Raw genomic sequence first — 14992 nt, forward strand, 5'->3', positions numbered from 1 at the left:
ACATGTATAAATTACCTTGACTAACCTGTACCCCCGCACATTAACTCCCCGATACCCCCTGAATATAGCCTCGTTATTGTTAGTGTTACATTCTATTACATGTTTTACTTTAGTTTATTTAGTAAATATTTTCTTAACTATTTCTTGAACTGCATTGTTGGTTAAGGGCTATTAAGTAAGTAAGCATTTCACGGTAAGGTCTACACCTGTTGTATTCAGCACATGTGAAAAAATAAAATGTTATTTGATTTTAAGTAGAAAAACATGTTGATTCCCCCTACTTGTAGAGAAACGTCAACGCCATCCTCCTCTCTTTAATGTTGATGAAACGGTCTATCACTGTCATACCATACACACTTAAAGAATGTTGCTGTCCGATGTCTACCTGGCTAAAATGCTTGCTCGCTAGCCTAACTTCCATTCATGGGCAATGTTAGCAAGTTAACATTAGCCTTCTACATCAAGCTACATATGGAACTTCCATCCAGGCCAGGGGCACAACAATGTATGAATTCATGGTTGGATCTGGTTGGATCAGAATTGCCGTTATAATCATTGGCCAGTAAGGAGAATTAAGTAAAAACAAATCCCAAAAGGGCCAAATCCCTAAGGGCCCATTTTGGCTACCTGGTTAACTAGCCACCGGAGGACAACACAGCAAGATGCAACAACTCAAGTTTCTGTCAAATGACGAACGCTGTCAATGGGATTTGAAAGGAGTGACGCCAAATCTAAGCTGACTTCCTTTGACACTTTCTTCAGTTGAGCTCACTCAGTTTAGCTCAAAGCCGATACAAATAATTGCCTATACATGTTTTGACAAAGGACGCCAGATGTTCGCTGGCTTCACTTGCCTTAATAAATGCTACAGGCTGCAACAAATGTCAAACTCGTTTAGACTAGGCAGCATCAGATAGATGGCCTAAACGTAGAGAGACAGAGGGGCGCCGTTTTGCTCACTCTTGATTCTTTCTCCTGGGAGATACCGTGCATTCGGAATGTTTTTTAAATTGATTTCGCCTTTATTTAACCAGGTAGGCCAGTTGAGAACAAGTTCTCATATTCAACTGCAACCTGACCAAGATAAAGCAAAGCAGTTGCGACAAAAAACAACACCACAGAGTTACACATGGGATAAACAAAAGTACAGTCAACAACACAATAGAAAAATCTATATACAGTGTGTGCAAATGGAGTAAGGAGGTAAGGCCATAGTAGCGAAGTAATTACAATTTAGCAAATTAATTCAGACCCATTTACTTTTTCTACATTTTGTTACATTATAGCCTTCTTCTAAAAGTGATGAAAACACATTTTTACCTCATCAATCTACACAAATCCCCATAATGACAAAGGGAAAACAGCTTTTTAGAAATGCTCTCAATTGTATAAAAAAACAAAAACAGAAATGCCTTATTTACATAAGTATTCAGACACTTTGCTATGAGACTCACTTTACTATGAGCTCAGGTGCATCCTGTTTCCATTGTTCATCCTTGAGATGTTTCGACAACTTGATTGGAGGCCACCTGTGGTAAATTCAATTGGTTGGACATGATTTGGAAAGACATACGCCTGTCTATATAAGGTCCCTAAGTTGACAGTGCATGTCAGAACAAAAACCAAACCATGAGGTCGAAGGAATTGTCGGTAGAGCTCAGAGACAAGATTGTGTCGAGGCACAGATCTAGGGAAGGGTACCAAAACATTTCAGCAGCATTGAAGGTCCCCAAGAACACAGTGGCCTCCATCATTCTTAAATGAAAGAAGTTTGGAAACACCAAGACACTTCCTAGAGCCAAACTGAGCAATCAGTGGAGGACGGCCTTGGTCAGGGAGAAACTGATGGTCACTCTGACAGAGTTACAGAGTTCCTCTGTGGCAATGGGAGAACCTTCCAGAAGGACAACCATCTCTGCAGCACTCCAACAATCAGGCCTTTATGGTAGAGTGGCCCGACGGAAGCCAATCCCCTCAGAAAAAAGGTACATGACAGCCTGCATAGAATTTGCCAAAAGGAACCTAAAGGACTCTCAGACAATGAGAAACAAGATTCTCTGGTCTGATGAAACCAAGATTGATCTCTTTGGCCCGAATGCCAAGCATCACATCTGGAGGAAACCTGGCACCATCCCTATGGTGAAGCATGGTGGTGGCAGCATCATGCTGTGGGGATGTTTTTCAGCGGCAGGGACTGGGAAACCAGTCAGGATGGAAAGATGAACAGAGCAAAGTACAGAGAGAGATCCTTGATGAAAACCTGCTCCAAAGCGTTCAGGACCTCAGACTGGGGTGAAGGTTCACCTTCCAACAGGACAACAACCCTAAGCACACAGCCAAGACAGAGTCTCTGAATGTCCTTGAGTGGCCCATCCACAGCCTGGACTTGAACCCAAACGAACATCTCTGGAGAGACCTGAAAATAGCTGTGCAGCAACGCTCATCCAGCCAACCTGACAGAGCTTGAGAGGATCTGCAGAGAAGAATGGGAGAACAAATACAGGTCTGCCAAGCTTGTAGCGTCATATCCAAGAAGACTCGAGGCTGTAATCGCTGCCAAATATGCTTCAACAAAGTACTGAGTACAGGGTCTGAATACTTATGTGAACGTGATATTTAATTATTTTTTTTTTTAAACATTTGCAAACATTTCTAAAAACTTGTTTTTTCTTTGTCATTATGGGTTAGTGTGTATAGATTGATGAGGGGAATAAACAATTTAATCAATTTTAGAATACGGCTGTAACGTAACAAAATTATGTGGTCGACTCCAAAGTGGGGTCTTTTCCTGGCAGCCGGATGATGCAATCGAAGGAGGATGCAGTGAGTGAGTTGACTGTATAGGTACTGGCCTTGAATTTAGCCAAGCTTGCTTTGTATGGGATTGACGCTTCTAATTGCACATTTTAAATAAAACAATTATTCTGTAGATTATACGGTAAAATATAGTCTATGGCGGATTGAAATGTACTTTTTTTCAAAGCATTCATTTGATAGGCCTAACTTGAATGATTGTCCCTCTTTCTTCAAATTAATCTATGATAGGCCTATTTATATTTGTAGGAATATTTTGCTCTAGCCTATAGGCCAAGGATGATCAACTAGATTCAGCCGCAGGATGATTTTATCTTGAGAGGATGGTCATGGTGCCAGAAAATAATTATGAATAATTTGTAGACTGCAAATTGACAACAAGAAGCCCAAACAGAAATAACAGACCAAAACGTAATAATTTACATCCTTGCTTACATTTGTATACAATAACACGTCTCTTGATTATGCGTAGGAATACTTGAACAGATTTCTTTCATTAAAATCACTTGGAGCTGATTTCCTGGTGGTTTGTTTTACCGTTTTTGTTTTTGAAATAAATAGATTTATGGGGCTCAGGAACGCTTGTGGGGCCAAACATGGAAACCTTGCTATAGGCTATAGGATACAGTCAGGTAATGAACACATTATTACATACACATTTCATTTGATTGCAATTATTTGTCAATAATTATTGAATTAGAAAATCAAATATTCTACTTTATTGCCCTATATACACACACATCACATAAATTAAGTTTCACCCTGTAGATGATAGGGATTGGCTTGCACTTTTTCCAGTGCTGCATTCACTTGACAGACCTAACTTGAATGATTACATACAGTAGCCTATCAAGTGTGGTCTGTGATAGGCCTTTTCATGTTAGCTAATATTTTGTTAAAGCTTAGTTAAGGCAATACATTTCAGTAATTAACTGATTATACATTTTGTACTTGTTTTGTTAATAATGCTGTTATGTTTGTTTATCGGTAAAATGTTCAGAAAAAAAAACATGACAACATAGTACCCATGATTATAATAATTAACATTATCCACATTCTTTTTCAAAATTACACAGGAAGGATTTCCTAGCGTAGGTTTTCATTTGGATTAATATAACTCTTGAGGCACACATGAGGCCCAGAGCTTTGCACAGGTGCTTATTTATTCCTTCTTCACTATTTATGAAAAACCATCTCACTTGGTATCAATTTGGAGTCGATTCCGTTTGGGGGGGGTATTTGTCCATTTCTTTGATCACCTCACTTTTCTAGAAAATAAATAAATCAGTGAAACAGTAAATAAACTTTGTTCCGGCTTTAGCAATCTAGCTTAATGTTTTGAGTTCCCATTTCCTCAGGTGGTGAAAAATATAGCCAAAAGCCCAACATACACAAAGAGGTCGGCAAATTCTCCGAAGAGCCAAAAATAAATATGATAATTCTGGATCCTATTTTGACAGGTTGCACATCAAAATATAAAATCATGCATTCCCTGGATATGTTAGATGAAATCACATACTATTTTTGCATTGTATTTATTGTCCATATAGCAAAAAATTCTCAATTTATCACAATATGGATTTTTCCCATATCGCCCAGCTCTAACACAAAATACATACGCATGCACGGGCTCTGGGGAGGAATGTAGCATAACACACCAATGTGACCTCTGACCTATATGGGCTGAGATCTCAGGTGCTCTGAGAGATCAGCAGTATGGATCAGTTATTGTATCATAAGTAATCCTAGTTCACTCCCTATTCTTTCACAGAATTATCTCAAATGCATAATGCACTCCAAGTGGCTAGCTAAAACAACCAATAGGACCTATCATTTATTCTCTGCATCCATTTGCGTCCAAGCTTCAAATCCTCTGTGATCTTTGAAATACAACTGCAGACTTTAACATGCATGCCATGGGAAGCTGCGATCTACTCTTCCCTTAAACATATAATTAAAACATACAATTACAATCCGTCTTATCCTATAGCAGCACTTCAACACTTGGCAGCACACAGTTCATCCAATAGGGTTAATCCCACTTCACAGAATATTCAAATTTGAACATTCCCAGAAAAACCCGAGCTGCTGCCGAGGGTCGACGGGTCACATACCAGAGACATTCAACAGAATGTGCTGATCACGAGCCGAGGGGAATAGAGAGAGGGAGAGTCTATAGGGACGTGTGTAACACAGCCTCAGGCACTAGACAGACACACACAGTAGCACAGAGCCACTGGACAAAAATCACTGTCTGTTGGGGAAAAATAGTCCTAATGCAAAACCCATGGCTGAAATCGCCCTGGTGAGGAACAGCAAACAAACACGGACCTTTTCTCTGTGAGATTACTGTCACAACCCTGCAGTGGAAAGCAGATGTTTGGGATCAATAAAGAAAACCAATAGTGCTTATGAAGGGCTAAAGCAACACATAACGCTACAGAAATAAAGTCTCTACTGTTACATGCATTATCCCCATTTCTTTGACTCCAGCTATAAGTGAATTCATCACCAAGCCCGAGGCCGATGTTGACTGCACAGTGTGTATGGAACAGGGAAATGTCTGCAGTCACATCCAAATAACAAATCTTAGACTGAGAAACAAGCATCTACTACAGGGTTAAAACATAATAATACAAAAATAACAATGCATTTTTTTTCTCAGTTTAACTGTTGCGAGGTAGAATAGTAGAATACACAAGGTGCAATTTCAAAATGTGGTTTTGTAGTCACTGATAGCAGACAGGCTAATGGAGTGACTAACATTTTTTATATTGGTAAATTAGTCTAGCAGCCAGCTAATTTACCAATCTAAACTTGTAGTAATCAAGGTCAAATTACAGGAAATGAAGCCCCTCATGAGGAGTACAGATTTTTTGTGGCCCCAACCCCCACCAAAGTTTCCCATCCCTGATCTACTACAAACCACACTTACACATTTTAGTATTTGTTTTTGTTTTCTAAAAAGAGACACCATGGGCTTTTACTATAGCCTATGCACGTATTCTATTGGCTGGTTAAGAAATCATTTTCATATCAAATTCAATTGCGGTGGAATTTATCTTGAACTAAAATCACAATTCACCAAAATATGTAAATATTCAGGTATTTGTCAAAAAAGACTAAGTTGTAGAGTGAGAAGCGGCTCTGCCTAGTCTGCCAGCATTAGGGTTGAATGGCAGGAAACTCAGAGATTTACTGCCCAAAACCACTCCCTTTTCCCGGGATAAATAACTGCAAAAAAACAGTCAATTATTTATATGAACAGCATGGCGTGAAATGGAACTGTTAAATGATATAAAATGTTCAAATCTGCCTTCTCTACGGCCTTTGCATGACGATTCAAAGCTCAGCGTCAAGACAGACTCCCCATCTCAGTATGGAGCACAGTTCACCTATCATCTCATCATGGGAACTTCTTTCGTGACAGACAGACCTACATTTGCTGCAACATAGCCTATACTACAGTAACAAAGACCAAATGCTGGTCTAATTTACCCATCTCCAACCGGCCTTTGGGGGGGACACATTTTTTAAATTGCAGCTGCAGAGCACTCTCTCGCAGTTTCTCTCGCAGTTTCTCTCGCTCCCCATCAACTCCATTCAAATCGTATCCAAAACAGATAATCCTGTTCTAGATTTGATATATAGCCCTTATATATACAGTACCAGTCAAAAGTTTGGACATACCTACTCGTTCAAGGGTTTCTCTTTATTTTTACTATTTTAAACATTGTAGAATAATAGCGAAGATGCACTATAAAAATAACACATGGAATCATGTAGTAATCAAAAAAGTGTTAAACATCTGAAAATATATTTGATATGTTTTTAGATTCTTCTAAGTAACCACCCTTGGCCTTAACAGTATTGAACACTCTTGGCATTCTCTCAACCAGCTTCACCTGGTATGCTTTTCCAACATTCTTGAAGGAGTTCCCACATATGCAGAGTACTTGTTGGCTGCTTTTCCATCACTCTGCGATCCAACTCATCCCAAACCATCTCAATTGGGTTGAGGCCAGGTGATTGTGGAGGCCAGGTGATTGTGGAGGCCAGGTCATCTGAAGGTCATCTGAGTAGGTGTGTCCAAACGTTTTACTGGTACTGTGTGTCCTAACCTACCTTTCAGGTAATAGATTCAATGCAGTATTAGCCTTATATTTAGCTAATTAATGATGGGTTATGCATAATAAGCTTCTAACTTATAGCCTCTCTCTCTTGAGCAATATGCAAGCACCTGTGCTCCGCTGGCCTCTCCTTAAGAAAACGCCCCTAAGCTCTTGGAGTCTCATGCAGGAAATATCTTGCTAGACATAATTTTTTATAGAATTTCTTACACCAATAGACTATTCAAAGAGGGACGCAAGCTCTTTATTGCTGAATGTTAAATACAGCAGCCAATAGAACTCGGGTAGTCTGAAAGAAGAGCGAACGCACGATGTAGGTAGGCTATAGCAGTTATTTATTCAGACCCATAACCAATCAATCTTCGTGAAGAGAAGTGAAAGCTTTCTGCATCTAATTCTAGTCCAACATTATTCAAGGATGTCATTAGAATGATGAAGATAAGGACAACTACAAATATTCCATCTAACTGTGGAAAGCAAGGAAGGAAAGAAGCAACAAAGAAATAGAGGAGGTAGGCAAATAACATTAGGGGAACTATTATGAAAGGTATATATATGCATCAGCCTACTAAATTATACAAAGATGCACTATTATATTTAAAAATGTTAATCTAATTCACTTGCCTATACTTGTAACTTAGTAGGAGGAATGTGCTGCACTAGAATTGAATGTTCTTCTTCTGCTTTATCACAGTTTGAATGATGTGCATAATTCCAGGCCATAATATCAAATTTTATTTGTCAAATGCGCAAAATACAACAACCTTACAGCGAAATGCTTACTTTACAAGCCCTTAACCGACAATGCAGTTGAGAAAAAAAACACAAAAAATAAAGAGCAGCAGTAAAATAACAATAGAGAGGATATTAAAGAGCAGCAGTAAAATAACAAGAGAGAGGGTATTAAAGAGCAGCAGAAAAATAACAAGAGAGAGGGTATTAAAGAGCAGCAGTAAAATAACAAGAGAGAGGATATTAAAGAGCAGCAGTAAAATAACAAGAGAGGATATTAAAGAGCAGCAGTTAAATAACAATAGATTATATTAAAGAGCAGCAGTAAAATAACAATAGAAAGGATATTAAAGAGCAGCAGTAAAATAACAAGAGAGAGGGTATTAAAGAGCAGCAGAAAAATAACAAGAGAGAGGGTATTAAAGAGCAGCAGTAAAATAACAAGAGAGAGGATATTAAAGAGCAGCAGTAAAATAACAAGAGAGGATATTAAAGAGCAGCAGTTAAATAACAATAGATTATATTAAAGAGCAGCAGTAAAATAACAATAGAAAGGATATTAAAGAGCAGCAGTAAAATAACAAGAGAAACGATATTAAAGAGCAGCAGTAAAATAACAAGAGTGAGGATATTAAAGAGCAGCAGTAAAATAACAAGAGAGGGTATTAAAGAGCAGCAGTAAAATAACAATAGAGAGGATATACACATGGGATACCGGTACAGAGTCAATGTGCAGGTACACCGAGGTAATTGAGGTAATATGTACATGTAGGTAGAGCTATTAAAATGACCTTACATAGATACAAATAAATAGAGAGTAGCAGCAGCGTAAAAGGGGGGGGCAATTCAAATAGTCTGGGTAGCCATTTGATTAGATGTTCAGGGGTCTTATGGCTTGGGGGTAGAAGCTGTTTAGAAGCCTCTTGGACCTAGACTTGATGCTCCAGTACCGCTTGCCGTGTGGTAGCAGAGAGAACAGTCTATGGTTTTGGTGGCTGGAGTCTTTGACCATTTTTAGGGCCTTCCTGTGACATCACCTGGTATAGAGGTCCTGGATGACAGGAAGCTTGGCCCCAGGGATGTACTGGGCTGTACGCACTACCCTCTGTAGTGCCTTGTGGTTGGATTGGCCGAGCAGTTGCCATACCAGGCAGTGATGGTTCAGCTGTTGAACCTTTTGAGGATCTGAGGACCCACGCCAAATCTTTTCAGTCTTCTGCGGGGGAATAGGTTTTTTCGTGTCCTCTTCACAGCTGTCTTTGTGTGCTTGGACCATGTTAGTTTGTTAGTGATGTGGACACCAAGGAACTTGAAGCTCTCAACCTGTTCCACTACAGCACCATCGATGAGAATGGGGGCGTGCTCAGTCCTCCTTTTCCTGTAGTCCACAATCATCTCCTTTGTCTTGATCACATTGAGGGAGAGGTTGTTGTTCTGGCACTACAGAGCAAGATCTCTGACCTCCTCCCTATAGGCTGTCTCGTTGTCAACGGCTAACTTAATGATGGTGTTGGAGTCATGCCTGGCCATGCAGTCATGAGTAAACAGGGAGTACAGGAGGGGACTGAGCACGCACCGGAGGGGTCCCTGTGTTGGGGATCAGCGTAGCACATGTGTTGTTACCTACCCTTACCACCTGGGGGCGGGCCCATCAGGAAGTCCAGGATCCAGTCGCTTAGTGATAAGCTTTGAGGGCACTATGGTGTTGAACACTAAGCTGTAGTCAATGAATAGCATTCTCACATAGGTGTTCCTTTTGTCCAGATGTGAAAGGGCAGTGTGGAGTGCAATAGAGATTGCATCATCTGTGGATCTGTTGGGGCGGTATGGAAATTGGAGTGGGTCTAGGGTTTCTGGGATAATGGTGTTGATGTGAGCTATGACCAGCCTTTCAAAGCACTTAATGGCTACAGATGTTTAGGCTATGGGTAGGTAGTCATTTAGGCAGGTTATACCGTAGTGTTCTTGGACACAGGGACTATGGTGGTCTGCTTGAAACATGTTGGTACTACAAACTCTGACAGGGAGAGGGTGAAAATGTCAGTGAAGACACTTGCCAGTTGGTCAGCGCATGCTCGGAGTACACATCCTGGTAATCCGTCTGGCCCTGCGGCCTTGTGAACGTTAACCTGTTTAAAGGTCTTACTCACAAGGGGCTCCCAATTGGCGCAGTGGTGTAAGGCGCTGCATTGTAGTGCTAGCTATGGCACTAGAGATTCTGGGTTCATTCCAGGTTCTGTCACAGCCGGTCGCGACCGGGAGACCCATTGGGCGGCGAACAATTGGCTCAGAGTCGCCTGGGATAGGGGAGGGTTTGCCCGGCAGGGATGTCCTTGTCCCATCGCGCACAAGCGACTCCTGTGGCGGGCTGGGTGCAGTGCACGGTGCTTCCTCCGACCCATTGGTGCGGCTGGCGTCCGGGTTATGTGGGCATTGTGTCAAAAAACAGTGAGGCTTGGTTTGGGTTTCTGAGGACGCATGAGGCGGGGGAATAAAATAAGATAAAAATATATAAAATCATACACAATAAAAAGGTCTTACTCACATTGGCTACAGAGAGCATGATCAAACAGTCATCCGGAACAGCTGATGCTCTCGTGCATGTTTCAGTGTTACTTGCCTCGAAGTGAGCATAGAAGTCATTTAACTCGTCTGGTAGGTTTGTGTCACTGGGGAGCTCACGGTTGTGCTTCCGATTTGTATTATGTGGTTCGTCGGAGGGCATAGCAGGATCTCTTATAAGCTTCCGGGTTAGTCCCGCTCCTTGAAAGCGGCAGCTCTACCCTTCTACCCATCCATTTTTAGCTTTTAGCTCAGTGTGGATGTTGCCTGATAATGGGCTCTTATATACTAAGTGGAATGTTCCATTGTGGACTAAAATGGATGGGATGTTTTCTTCATGGCTTTTGGTTGGGGTTTGTACGTACAGTCACTGTGGGGACGTCACTGGCTTATTGATGAAGCCAGTGACTGATGTGGTGTACTCCTCAATGCCATCGGAAGAATCCCGGGAACATATTCCAGTCTGTGCTAGCAAAACAGTCCTGCAGCTTACCATCTGCTTCATCTGACCACTTTTTTATTGACCAAGTGGCTGGTGCTTCCTGCTTAAATTTTTTGCTTGTACGCAAGAATCAGGAGGATGGAATTGTGGTCCGATTTGTCAAATGGAGGGCGAGGGAGAGCTTTGTACACATCTCTGTGTGTGGAGTAAAGGTGGTCTAGAGTTATTTTCCCTCTGGTTTCACATTTAACATGCTTGTAGAAATTAGATTTTAAAAAATGTACATTTCCCAGCATTAAAGTCCCTGTCCACTAGGAGCGCTGCCTCTGGATGAGCGTTTTCCTGTTAGATTATGGCCGTATACAGGTCATTGAAAGCGGTCTTAGTGCCAGCATCGGTTTGTGGTGATAAATAGACAGCTACGAAACTCTTTTGGTAGATATGATGAGCTGTAGACTACACTGAAATACTCTACCTCAGGCAAGCAAAACCTTAGATATCGTGCACCAGCTGTTGTTTAAAAATATACATAGACTGCCATGTACTGTACAATACAATAATACAGTTCACACTCAAAAAGTTTAGCCTCTGGAGCTAGTTTCATTTATTTACACAAGAGAGCATAGGCTATAGCTAGCTACATCGATGGGCTTTTATGTCTTTCTGCCGTGCGTAATGTGCAGTAGCCTATATCATACTGTATATGCATTGGATAATGGCACAATCATTTGGGCTTTTTGGGTTCATTAAATGTGATTAATGTAGAGCTCATAAAATATATTTATATATATGGCTAATCAGGCTCAGGTAGCATCAAGTTAGAATGTTAATTACGCATAATTAGTTCAATAAAGTCCACATGTGTGCAATTTAAGTGTCACATGATCTCAGGATTATACACCTGTTCTGAAAGGACCCAGAGCCTGCAACACCACTAAGCAAGGGGCACCACCAAGCAAGCAGCACCATAAAGACCAAGGAGCTCTCCAAAAAGGTCAGGGACAAAGTTGTGGAGAAGAACAGATCAGGGTTGGGTTATAAAAAAATATCAGAAACTGAACATCCCACAGAGCACCATTAAATCCATTATTAAAATTGGAAAGAATATGGAACCACAACAAAGCTGCCAAGAGAGGGCTGCCCACTAAAACTCACAGACCAGGCAAGGAGGGCATTAATCAGAGAGGCAACAAAGAGACCAAAGTAAACCCTGAAGGAGCTGCAAAAATCCACTCCGGAGATTGGACTATCTGTCCATAGGACCACTTTAAGCCGTACACTCCAGAGCTGGTCTTTATGGAAGAGTGGCCAGAAAAAAAGCTATTGCTTTAAAACAAAATAAGCAAACCCATTTGGTGTTCGCTAAAAGGCATGTGGGAGACTCTCCAAACATATGGAAGAAGGTACTCTGGTTAGATTAAACTTTTTGGCCATCAAGGAAAACACTATGTCTGGCGTGAACTCAATACCTCTCATCACCCCAAGAACACCATCCCCACAGAGAAGCAATGGTGGTGGCAGGATCATGCTGTGGGTATGTTTTTCATTGGCAGGGAAAGTGGTCAGAATTGAAGGATGACACTAAATTCAGGGAAAATTTTGAGGGAAACCAGTTTCAGTCTTCCAGAGATTTGAGACAGGGACGGACGTTCACCTGCCAGCAGGAAAATGACCCTAAGCATACTGCTAAATCAACACTCGAGTGGTTTAAGGGGAAACATGTAAATGTCTTGGAATGGCCTAGTCAAGTCCCAGACCTCAATCCAATTGAGAATCTGTGGTATGACTTAAAGATTGCTGTACACCAGCGGAACCCATCAAACTTGAAGGAGCTGGAGCAGTTTCGCCTTGAAGAATGGGCAACAATCACAGTGGCTAGATGTGCCAAGCTTTTTGAGACATACCCCAAGAGACTTGCAGCTATAATTTCTGCAAAAGGTGGCTCTACAAAGTATTGACTTTGAGGGGGTGAATAGTTATGCACGCTCAAGTTTCCAGTTTTTTTGTATTGTTTATTTTTTGTTTCACCCCCCAAAATATTTAGCATCTTCAAAGTGGTAGGCATGTTGTTTAAATCAAATGATACAACCCCCCAAAAATCCATTTTAATTCCAGGTTGTAAGGCAAAAAAAATAGGAAAAATGCCAAAGGGGGGTGAATACTTTCGCAAGCCACTGTATATGCTTTATAATGCGAGAAACACCGGCTTACCCGGGAGAAAAGTGATTTATTCTCAAGATGGAACATTTGGAAATACCGGGAAAATATTAAATATAATATTAAATATTTGTAGTGACTTGGTGCATTGACACACCACCCAAAGTGTAATTAATAACTTCACCATGCTCAAATTCAATGTCTGCTTTTTTATTTTATTTAACCCATTTACCAATATGTACCCTTTGATAGGCATTGGATAACCTCCCTGGTCTTTGTGGTTGTATCTGCTCGACTGAGAAACCTTACAGATAATTGTATGTGTGGGGTATTATTTTACTCCTTAACTTATTTATACTTGCCATAGGAAAGGGGTTGAATACTTATTGACTCAAGACATTTCAGCTTTACATTTTTTATTCATTTGTTTTTTTTTAAATCTCAAAACATATTTACATTATGGGGCATTGTGTGTAGGACAGTGACCAAAATACCTCAATTTAATCCATTTTAAATTCAGTCTGTAACAACAAAATGTGGCCAAAGTTAAGGGATGTGAATACTTTGAGGCACTATCCGTGTGATTAATTCGAGGGAAGACATACAGTACTGGTATGAAAGGGCCTACATCCATGTACATCATCATACTCCATGACTGATGCAAGTGGTCAAGGATCTGACGAAAATATGCAGATAAAAGGTATTGCCAGTAAGTATTCATAGAGATGCTAAACGATCAACTTTGCTTATGTGTACCTCCCTGATCATCAAAGCCACCACAGGTGGAACAATAAGTTCTGGATGGAGTGAGGGGAGAGGATGTAGGATGTGTGGGTGTCTATGAATAGGACACAGTGATTGTGTCCCCAAGTTTGCACTTGTACACTTCCCATCATGAATTTAAAAATGGTGGAAACCTCCTCCAGCCAATGTTTAGACCAAGCCGACGCTTTTAAATCTGTAAAGTGAACAGCACAATTGAGGAGAAAGGTGGAGAATCAGGATGCAGCTAGAGAAGCTGACGGGTTAGTTGGTGATACCTTTGAGGGCAGGAAGTTTCTGCAGCTCGCGGTTCTTGGCGAGGTTGAATCGTGATGAACTCTGGCGACGCTCCTTCTTGACGATCTGGGGCCCGCTAGAGTACTTGATCTTGTTGAGCTGAGTGGGTGGAGGGGTGCTATTGCTGGGACGCTTGCTGGCAGTCTGCTGCTGCGCCGCCTGTGGACAAGAGACAGAAAAATCATAATGAGCTCGTTGAAGTATGTTGAGGCTTGGAAAAGTTTAAACCACTGAAAATGAAATGAAAGATGGAGGTTTATGCCAACTAAATACATAATATTGTCCTCCTGAAACGGAGTAAACATCACCGCAGTTTCTTTGGAGTGACATTTACTATCAAAGTAGCTCAAACTAGTAGATTATTTTTTTTAAATACATTCAATCTGGTATAGTGGTTCTCACTAGATGCTTGCCCATATTACAGTCACCATGCAGAGAACAGTAAATGACTCCACAGAGACTCATTGGCTTGGTCTAATGATGCCATTATCCTGGAGTTCTAAAGCGAGCACACAGAGAGACGACTCGAACATGTGACTAGTCATGCTGTTGAGAATGAGAGAGTGATGAACTAGTGTCAAATAAGACTCATGTAGTATAGTAGTTTCTCTACAGCTGTCTTCTAGGACATTATTGATTAGAAGGAATACAGTAGTACAGTCAATGATGTCCAGATTTAATTCAATCAAATTTGAAATGCTTTCTTTATGTCCATGATTCCATGAATAGAAGTTTGTCACAAACCTCAAGGGCACTGCAGAAACTCCCCTGACATAACTGCAGTCTTCCTCAAGGTTGAATTGAATTGACAAAAATCTTAATTTGACCAGTATTATCACAAAAAAAGAATCCTGCAGCAACAGAACATTTAATCCAGACTTTTCCAACATTGAAATTATGCTTTATATGTGGTTAGGCTATTAGCTGGCCAAAATTAGGCTTCATAAAAAGTACAATACTGCATCTTAGTGCAGGGTTCAGCGAATTTATGTAATTCCTGTAATTCCCAGGTCATAAAATGTACTTTTTGGTCCACCAGCCACTGTGGCATGTAGATAAAAAACCAGCCACTCAGATTTATTCCCCTGGTAAAATT

The 14992-nt window shown here is 40.8% G+C and overlaps 1 protein-coding gene across 1 annotated transcript in view; it reads right to left on the bottom strand.

Annotated features, from left to right (window-relative positions):
• LOC124038185 (serine/threonine-protein phosphatase 2A 56 kDa regulatory subunit delta isoform) overlaps positions 1-14992 on the bottom strand; it is a 56305-nt gene that overhangs the window by 18234 nt on the left and 23079 nt on the right. The window contains exon 3 of the mRNA XM_046353725.1: positions 13878-14055. Coding sequence (XP_046209681.1) covers positions 13878-14055 — 178 coding nt within the window. The remainder of the gene's footprint in view (positions 1-13877; positions 14056-14992) is intronic.

Source organism: Oncorhynchus gorbuscha, linkage group LG06 (assembly GCF_021184085.1).
Source record: "Oncorhynchus gorbuscha isolate QuinsamMale2020 ecotype Even-year linkage group LG06, OgorEven_v1.0, whole genome shotgun sequence".
Classification (NCBI taxonomy): Eukaryota; Metazoa; Chordata; class Actinopteri; order Salmoniformes; family Salmonidae; genus Oncorhynchus; species Oncorhynchus gorbuscha.